The sequence below is a fragment of the Mytilus trossulus genome, chromosome 6 (genome assembly GCF_036588685.1).
Source record: "Mytilus trossulus isolate FHL-02 chromosome 6, PNRI_Mtr1.1.1.hap1, whole genome shotgun sequence".
NCBI lineage: Eukaryota > Metazoa > Mollusca > Bivalvia > Mytilida > Mytilidae > Mytilus > Mytilus trossulus.
Window position 1 is genome coordinate 4,891,178 of NC_086378.1, and position 10,554 is coordinate 4,901,731.

At 31.3% G+C, this 10,554-nt stretch overlaps 1 protein-coding gene across 1 annotated transcript; it reads right to left on the reverse strand.

Moving 5' to 3' along the window:
• Positions 1-1,897: 1,897 nt before the first annotated feature.
• LOC134723151 (carbohydrate sulfotransferase 11-like) lies at positions 1,898-4,622 on the reverse strand. The gene is made up of 2 exons (XM_063586788.1): positions 4,541-4,622; positions 1,898-3,544 (listed from the first exon to the last, which is right to left on the reverse strand). Exons 1-2 carry the CDS (start codon positions 4,613-4,615, stop codon positions 2,423-2,425), a joined length of 1,197 nt encoding a protein of 398 aa, XP_063442858.1. The 5' UTR covers positions 4,616-4,622; the 3' UTR covers positions 1,898-2,422.
• Positions 4,623-10,554: the final 5,932 nt, after the last annotated feature.

The window sequence follows — 10,554 nt, forward strand, 5'->3', positions numbered from 1 at the left end:
TTTTTAGTACAGAAATATTACCTATGCAAAAGTAGTTATGTAGGCAAATAGAAAAAGTTTCGGTCAACTAAGAGCTGGAAAAAAAGCATATTGCTTTTTCCAGCGCCAACAACAAATTCAAGTATAAAACCGGTTCCGGTAAAAAATAGACATTTCTATAATTCACTAGTTTGCTGATTGGAATGATGGAATTAAGATATTTTAATCAGAATCGGTCAAAAAGAATATATCTTTTTTTCTAAATTTTGTTAGCACTGCCTTATATTTAAATATTTTGGGATGTATTGAAATCCGCTCTTTCAAAAAACCCGCAGAATTTTAGGACGTTGAATTGAACAAATTCCAATAATGAAAACTGTAATGTTCTTTATAATATATAAAAGAAGATTTGGTATGATTGCCAATGAGACAACTATCCACAAAAGACCAAAATGACAAAGACATTAACAACTTTAGGTCACCATACGACCATCAACAATGAACAAAACCCATACCGCATAGTCAGCTAAAGAAGCATACTTATAAATCAAAATATTCTAAAATTAAATATGATGAATTTAACTTACATGGCTTTAATCTTCGAACGGCTCTGTTCTTATATATTACAACGTTTCACTTTGTTCGGATGGCTCTTTATAGAAAAACAATTTTTATGCAAATAACATAAGGAAATGCAAAAAATTGCTTTTGTGACAAGTTAAGCTTGTGTTGTTACAGTCATTTGTATATAGTCTTTTCTTGAGTAATTGCTATAATGACAGAACATCAGTTAATTGTCAATCAATTAAGCAATTATTAACATGTGCTTGAACAACAATAAACAATGAGTAAAAATTTTATCAAATTATATGACTTTTAATTTCTTTGACCCTTTTCAATGCGGTACACAAAAAGGTTTAATGGCTTGGGTTACCAAAATATCTGCATTTTCATGTGAATGCAATTTACCGCTTTTACTTGCATTTTACTTCCAGATGTGTCTTGTTTCTATTTAGCAATTACCCACAGCTAATTTGGTTTGATAACTTTTTTAATAACAAATGTTTCATAAAATAAAACAAAAAGTATTTCTTTGAAATAAAATTGTAATCCCCATCTTTAAATCATGGATCATAGCTTAAAACTAAAGACAACGGTAGTTATACTTCACAAGAGTATACAAAAAATAGTAAGAATTGTGTGTCCTAGGTGATAAATATCATTTCACCTTTTATTGTGACATCAACTTGTCATTCCGCATATTTTGTTCTCATCTAAAAAACTTCATGCCATCAGGTCTAGATCTTGATCCTTAGAATAAATAAGTATACTGCTACTTAACCCCCGACCTTGGACTTGTATGTCCTATTGGTGCCTTTATAAAAAAAAACTTGGTAAAAACACAAAAATACTGAACTCCGAGGAAAATTCAAAAAGGAAAATCAAAAATCAAAAGGCAAAATCAAAAGTCCAAACACATCAAACGAATGGATAACAACTGTCATATCAAACAATGTTTAGGACTGAGGACAAAGAACCCATGTCAGATATGTTCTTAATACGTATGTGATTGCAGAAAATATATTTGTTTATTTGTTGTATTCTTGTATATACGTGTTTAATTTGTTATAGATTGGAAGCCCTTTCTGTATTTTTTTTGCAATTTTAATATCATTCTGAAGCGGTCTATCCAGGGTTCAAAATTTTTAAATGTAGACTTATTATGCTCTCTCCTGGCCCATCGTATACCTTATTAGAAGAAAGACTGACCGAGGTTACAGGCTAGAATAACCTCGAGTTTTAGTAAATATTTTATTACTTACAAGAGAGGACTCACAAGTACACAATTATTAGTTTTGATAGGATAGTAATAAGGCACTATTTCCATTTGTATGTATGAATACCCAATAATTTTATGTTAATTTTAATAATAAAATGAACACCAGTAACACACAACAAGGTATATATGATTACCAAGAGCAACGATTCTTCCACACACAGTCACTTTAATCTTTAAAAATAATTGCTCTCTAAAATTAATTCAGTCATGCATTTTTTTCAATTGTCCTCAGTATGCAAATACAAATGTACTTGGAATTATGAGGAAAACATGAACATGATAAACAATAACAAACAAAAAAAACACATTAAAAGTCGTTTTCTAATGAAAAAAATATCGACCCGCACACAAATGATGGCCATCATGCTTCAATTGAATGTTGAAACAAATGTATCTAAATTTTAAAAAAAAATGTCCTAGATTGCCCCCTAAATGTACCTTATGATCACTCGACATTAATATAGTGCAGTTACCATGTGATATGTTATTCGATAAATGCTATAACCTTTATAATCTTTTCCCAGCTATTTCCATATTGTATCGTCTATACACAATAATATGGAAAAAAGTCAATAAGAGATAACTTTTGTTTAAATTAAGTTCTCACAATAGGTCAAAATATTTTAATAGTTTATCGCTGTTCTTATTCCTAGCAAATATTTTTGGCGGTTTACAATCGTAGTTAAATAAATCACAATCCGGTTTTAAAATATTTTGCAATTGATATAAATCCTCCATTGGTATTAAACTAAATGCTTCAATGAAAGCCTCATTACGTTGAGCCTTGACAGCTCTGATATCAGACACAGAAGCAATAGCCTGTTTGGCTGCCTCGAAGAAATCCATTTTGGTCATGTGATCACGTGTGAACTCTGGACTGAATGGGTACGGTTCCTGTATCGGTAGTACTCCTCTTATTTGTAAATCTCTCCAGGACCTTACACTAGCGTTGTAGAATGACATACACCGTTCTAATTGTTTCCTCATCCCAAATATCCGTGTAGCCTGTCCTAACACTCTTGATTCTGATGTCTCTGTGTCGAAGTCATTGAAAGTAATATTAGTTCCATAAGCATTGTTCCATACATTTATCAAAAACAAGACATCTTCTTTAAAAGATTCCAATTTGCCGATGAAATCGTACGGAATTTGACATGGCCGACAGTGTTCGTACATCGGTGTAAAATGTCGGTCTTTATGTTTGCTTTGGTTTTCAGATTGAATGATATATTTGACGAATTCTGGGAATGTAACATCGTGCCCACATCTCAAAGAGGCACTGCTAGCATCCTTACGCATTTGTGAGACTATATATTTTCCCGTTATTTTCCAGTAAAGTGTATTAGTACAAAATAGTTTATCAACATATCCAGATAGAACACGGGAAAATGGTTCCCGAACAAACATAAATTTGTCAGATTTTTGTATAACGGAATGCAGCTCTGCAAAACCAATGTCTTTATGTTGTGTCAATCTTATAAAGCCTCGTTTTGATTTCTTTATATTACTACTCATGAAAACTTTACTTAATAATTTCCGTAAAAATGTCGATCCAACTTTCTGAATCTGACAGTACACTAAGTTATGATTTTGTTCGACGTGTATATTATGTTTCACATCATTATCTTTAGAATCGCCAAGAAACTCATCTGAATTGATCCGACATGTCTCTCGTAAATGTAGTACTCGCTCTGCATATATCTCGTTTACCAGAGACTGGTATTTCTAAAAAAAGAAAGTAACAAATTTTCTATTACACTATTGAAATTCATAATTTGGAAAGTATTATGCACGCACCATAGTGCAAAGGACAAAATTGAATAAGCCTTTTTCACAATTATTGCTCTACCCATTCAATGAAAATGATTTTTGTATGACAGATGATCTGACGATAAAAACATTAGATGTGAGATACACGACAATAAGACAACAACCCGACAGTGAACAAAAATAAGAGAGAGATATAGAAGGCAACTTCAACATACAGACTTCAACAACAGGCACATGTCTATACAATATATCAAGCTCAAAATCTCTAAAAGTGTGAAAAACATTATTAATAATTAGATATAGGAAGATGTGGTGTGAGTGCCAATGAGACAACTCTCCATCCAAATAACAATTTAAAAAAAAGTAAACCATTATAGGTCAATGTATGGCCTTCAACACGGAGCCTTGGCTCATACCGAACAACAAGCTATAAAGAGACCAAAATTACTAGTGTAAAACCATTCAAACGGGAAACCAACGGTTTAATCTATATAAGAAAACGAGAAACGAGAAACACATATATATTACATAAACAAACGACGACTACTGTACATCAGATTCCTAACTTAGGACAGGTGCAAACATTTGCAGCGGGATTAAACGTTTTAATGGATCCAAACCTTCTCCCTTTTTCTGAAACAATAGCATAACATCACAACATAGAAAAACACACGATAAAATATCAATTGGCAGACTTAACTCAATGTTTAATAAGTCCGACAAGTCACTTGTTTAAGCTTTCGGATTGGCAACTCTTTCAGTACTTTTAACAATGAACACTTTCGTTAGTTTTGATTACTAGTAATAAAAAAGCGAAGTGAGGAAAAGAAAACCATGACATAAATAATCAAAAGACAAGGAAAAATTGATTAAGATATAAACACGCTTCGATCTTCTCCAAAACACTCGTCGTGCATACTTAAAAAAAAGACACAAGTTGGTTAAACTTACTAAGGATGATTCTGTAAGTACATCTGGATGTAGTTTGAATAAATTGTCTTTAATTTTTTCGTATGGTATATACATACGGTCTGAAAAAGAGATAAAACATAATGTTATCAACGTTTACAATACATTGCGTGCTCTATCGCACATCTCAGGATGTTGGAGTAGATCCAGTAAGACCCCTATTTGGCCCTGAAATATTTTTTTTAAAGTTTGAAAAGCTGGAATTTGGGCGTCTTTGATGACCAACTCAGTTCAAATCTTTTACATGAATTGCTTGAACAGACTGAAAAGAACACTTAAGGTGGCTCGTGGGTACAAAAATTTTAGCAAAAAATTAAACCTTTATTTTTTCATTACAAATTTTATTTTTTACACTATTAGTTGTTACTTTATGATATGGTACAAAAAACAACCCCAAAAAAATGATTTGGTTTGGCCCCAGATGACTTTAATAATTGAAAAAGCTCCAAATTATCTCTCTTTGGAGCAAAAATGCCATTTTTTGGCCTTAAATTTGAAATATCTTTTTTTTAACTCTTTGGTGACCTATATTTTTTATTATTGTTTTCAAATAAGCTGTACATAAACTAAATAATTGTAAAATTTAAGCGATTTCTTATATGAGGTTATTTTTTTATTTCGATATTTCCTCTTTTTCTCCTATTAGTTCAACAGAAAAAAGGGACATTAACAAAAATGTATGCTTCTTCTAGAGGCAAATTTTAGCTTAAATGAACGGTGACCCCATTTTTTTATTTCATTTTTATTTTAAGTATATGATAAAGTTCATTAATGAAAAAATATAGCGAAATCCTATATTGGAAAAAAATTTCATTTATACCCAGGAGCCCCCTTAAGTATTTAAAAAAAATCAAAAATCTTTCATTAGAGGTACATGCAAATGCAGGATAGAACTATAAATAGATACATAAATAAGTATATTTTACCTTTGTATTATCTATGTTTACCTGATTTTACCTGTAAAATGAATGCTCGCCAATGTTATAAAAAGCTGCGCGCAGATTTTTTTCGCGCAAATGTTTTAGCAATGCGCGCAACGCCATTATTTACGATATTAACGACACGTTTGTGTACTAAATCCGCTGGATGTGTTCTGATTGATATTTTAGTCTACCCATGTTTTTATTACTTGTAATTGGCTTTGAAGTAGCTTTTAGTATCTGCAAGTACCCTACAATTTAGTGTTTGATGAATGTTTGTCTCTTATTTAGTATGCATCGTGCGAATACGACAAATAGAGTCCTTTCAAACTACTTTGATTTAATATAAATCTTAAAATTAAAAAAAAAAAAATGATGACTTTACGGCCATAAATAAAATAATTAAATGTGCTATATGATTGCCAATAAGACAACTATATCGTTTGTGTATGTGTTACATATTTGTTTTTCGTTCAACTTTTTACATGAATAAGGCCGTTAGTTTTCTCGTTTGAATTGTTTTACATTGTCTTATCGGGGCCTTTTAAAGCTGACTATGCGGTATGGGCTTTGCTCATTGTTGAGGGCCGTATGGTGACCTATAGTTGTTAATGTCTGTGTCATTTTGGTCTTTTGTGGATAGTTGTCTCAATGGCAATCATACCACATCTCCTTTTTTATACAATAGATAACAACTGACATGGATAAATAATCAACTAAATGATACCGTATGGTTCTATTTCATTTGACAATTAAATAAACAACCCTTAGCAAAATTGAAGTCAACTTTGTTATTTATATTGAGTACAATCCTTAAATAGATAAATTGACTTTCGGATAGAAAATAATGAAATTTGATACAATATGTGAGCAACGTCCTATTCAAAAGCCAACCTGCATTCTCGTACCAAATATATCTTTGAGTATAATGAGATTTGTTTCATGGAAATCTGCAAATATTTGATACAATATTTTAAGTTTCTCATGCCAACCTTTTTTTTCTATTTCAAAAAGGATTTACTAACTTTTATATGTTCAACCTGTGAGAGATTAAAAAATTATTTGAGATATAACACTAAGAAATAACTGTACTCAAATTTTAGGCCATTATCATATGAGAAAAAAATAAATGCATTTAACATTATTATGTCGCTGCGACCTTCTCTTTCACAGTGAAAAAAATAACTAAGATTATTGTACAATGTATTGCATTGCGAGGAAAACTGGTGATATATACTATTAAGTAACTCAGTAGTATGACGGGTTTTATTGGGAGATACATGTTGTAGTTCGAATTTACGGAGTACAATTATACTGAACATAAATCGCTCCAATAAATAATACATTTGCGAATATATTAGACACTACTGTATATAATTTTGCAGTATACTATTGTTTCAAAGGCTCTTTGAATGATTCGTCGACAGTAAATATACCAACTGTTTTAAATGCATTTAAAAGGTTTATTCGTAGCTTTCATAGAAATATTATAAATTGATTTGGTGTTACGTTAATTTTGACAGCAACACTACGACACATTGGTAAAAAAATTAACAATAGCGTGTATATTTAGATAGTTATTACGATAGCGGTCAAATGGAGAATATAAACACATTTTCGTAGCAACTTTAAAAATACAGATACAGATAATTTTATTAACTAATCAAGGTGACCTTTGAAGGGCAAATTAATTAAAATATAATTATCTAAAACGATGAATAAACTTTAAGCAATCTACCAGATATTCTTTTTTACTTTTTTTCACTAGTATGTCTATGGGTACGAATCTTCAATATTAAAAAAGAAGAATAATCTTGGACATTGGATTAAATTATAAAACAAACTAACCATAACATATTGTATTCAGTATTGCTTACCTGTTAAATTAACGAGAAATAACATGACCACCATACAGATTATACAAATCTTACCTGTTAAATTAACGAGAAATAACATGACCACCATACAGATTATACAAATCTTACCTGTTAAATTAACGAGAAATAACATGACCACCATACAGATTATACAAATCACAGACAACATACAACCAGTTTTGTTGTTTAAAAACGTCATCGTTTGGTGCATTAATTTCAAATTCTTCCAAATCGTTTCCAATTTAACATCTGTTACAATTACTTGTAAAATTTTATTCCTACAAATCACTTAATCCTCTTTGTATTAAGTCTTTTCGATTTTTTTATGACTTCAATCACTATTGTAAAACTTCCCGAAGGTCAGCAGCAATATATAATAAGAGTAAGACAACGGAGGGCTCTAGATGGGCAGCATGACATTCACATACTAGTATACAAATATAAACAGTAGGATTTCGTAATGTTCTATATGTACATGTTAACGACCACACATTTATAACGACAGATGATGAAAAATAGTCAATAATGGTATTTTTTTGTTTAATATTATACTATCTGCCGTAACGGGGAACACCTGTTTTAAATGGTATTGTCCAGTTATTTACATTTTTTTTATTTCTTTGGCTAATCCCCCCTTTTTCTATGCTCTTTATTGCAGCGCCGTGTTTGTCACTACTCAACGAGTCCCCCATGTAGGTAATGTTCTATGCATTTTCTCTTATTATCATTCATCCACAACTTCATTTTTAGATGAATAGAAACTTTTTAATTTTGATTCATAAGATTATTGAAACTGATTTGAGGTTAAGATAATGTTTCATATTGATCCGGGATACTTATTTATAGCAATATAAACAAAACTTTATTATAATACATCATGACAACGAACAATAAGTTTTGTAACGAAAAACTATCTGGTGTTACCTTAGATTTTTCAAATGATGTCGCTGTAATTTACTGTAAATCTATTAAAGAATTAAATACTTAGAAATGTCAATTGGGATATTATAATCAATTGAAATGTCAATTAATATATTAGTATTAGTTTGCACTAGATTGTCACAGAGACCTATAGTACGAGCGTCTAGATTCGCACAAAGACGTATAATACAAGCGTCTAGATTCGCACAAAGACGTATAATACAAGCGTCTAGATTGGCACATAAACGTACAATACAAGTATCTGTATTGAAACAGAAACGTAAAGTACATGTATGCGTCTTGATTGGCACAGAGACGTATATACAAGTATCTGGATTGGCACAGAGACGTATGATACGGTGCTTTTTGTCCGCAATTCGCTTTTTGTCCGCTTTTGCTTTTTGTCCGATAATTTTGCTTTTTGTCCGAAACTTTTGCTTTTTGTCCGTTGCTTTTTGTCCGTTTTGCCTTTTGTCTGATTATTTTGCTTTTTGTCCGAAACTTTTGCTTTTTGTCCGTTGCTTTTTGTCCGTTACGTATATTACAAGGATCTGGATTGGCACATAAACGTACAATACAAGTATCTGATTCCTTTATTCACACTTCTCCTCTCACTAGTTTGTTGTAATTTTATTGTCAAGTCATGTGAACTTCTCGCAGCTTAAGAGACAGAATTTCGCATTTGTATGCATGTAACACAGACTGACAAATGTAAGGCATAACATTGTAATGAAAGTAAAATGATTCAACCGGTAGTTTGTATGATATTGATTGTTATAGATCATCGTTGGTCGCTTGACATGAGCCGGTACGGCGAAAGTGAGAAAAGCAATCGAGTTGAGGGGTGCTGTATTATTTTTCAATATTATGTTTAAGATTGATGTTTAATGCATAAATTTCATTTTTCCCGATAAAGAATCACAAATAAATGAATTATATAACGTGTCGAAAGACATACGTGACCTACACATATTTTTAAAAGTCGTAAACTTTTAACAAAAATCCGTAAGGGACTGTAACTTGGAAATTGAAAAAGGTCTGTATAAATTATTCAATTTCAAAGACAACAGAGTGTGTGTAAAGCCCGGGGGAGGAGTACGGGGATGTGCCAAAAATATGGGTCATAATTTTGCGATATGTTATATAAAAATTGCCCTCCTTTTTATAACATAATATTTTAGAATGCATTTACGTTTAAAAAACTGTATTGATTTTGGGTATGTATGATCTTAATATCATATATTAGTATACGATTCGGAATCTTAAAATATTCGTGGTCAAAATAATATTAAATTAAACCAATTCATTTGAAAGTTCGCCTTTCACCTTAATTCCCAAATGAACCCCGGACATTTCCCTCCTGATTTGTATATATAAGTGTTGGTAATTCTTTCTGAAATATTTACATGACTATACGAATTTCCATAAAGTACAACTGTATACAATTTACATTTGATTAATCTAAACAAATCCCATTGGAAGTGATCCTGTAAGAGGGCGAACCTACCAGACAGGTTACAGATAACTAGAGTAAAGTTTGTTTCTTGTAATATAAGTTGGTGATCCAAGTCTGGTTCAATTCTTTCTTTTTTACTGGATGCGGGAAACTATGTAGGCCTCTTCGATTACTTGGTCTGGTATTTAATATTTTGGGAATATGCTTATTTAGAAAAGAATGAACAAGATATCATATTTTATTTTTTTGCGAATTTCCCCTTTAAAAATAGTTTTAGTGGTTATACACCTCATCAATTTGGTGTTGATGGCTTACCTTTGATATTTTCAATAATAAATAGTTGTAAATTGTTCCTAGGAACCCTGTGTCGTGACTGTTAATGCTGCTGTCAATGTAAAAGTGTAGTGATAACTATTAAAACGAATCCATTTATCTAATAAAAATTGAATTAATCTATTGTTTTCCCTTTCATAGTTTGTCTTTCTCTTGGGGATAAGCGTATGTCAAAGTTTCATAACAATACATTGAGGTATAAAAAAATTATGTCAGTAAAATACAGAATAAAAAAGAAAAACGCGTTTTTTTAAATGTAGTTAAAACATTATCTCTTCGAATTGGAGATAAAGGATACTACAGGTACAGTTAAGTCGGCTTCATATCTTGACTTACATCTAGGAATTGACAATGAGGGTCGGTTGAAGACAAAACTTTACGACAAAAGAGATGATTTCAGCTTTCCAATTTTGAACTTTCCATTTCTAAGTAGCAACATTCCAGCAGCACCTGCATACGGAGTATATATCTCCCAATTGATACGATATT

Excerpts from the sequence above, each read along its gene's own strand:
- LOC134723151 (XM_063586788.1), bottom strand. The coding sequence starts at position 4,615 with ATGTATATACCATACGAAAAAATTAAAGACAATTTATTCAAACTACAT. Across the intron at positions 3,545-4,540 it reads TACTTACAGAATCATCCTTA|AAATACCAGTCTCTGGTAAA; the intron begins GTAAGTTTAACC and ends TTCTTTTTTTAG.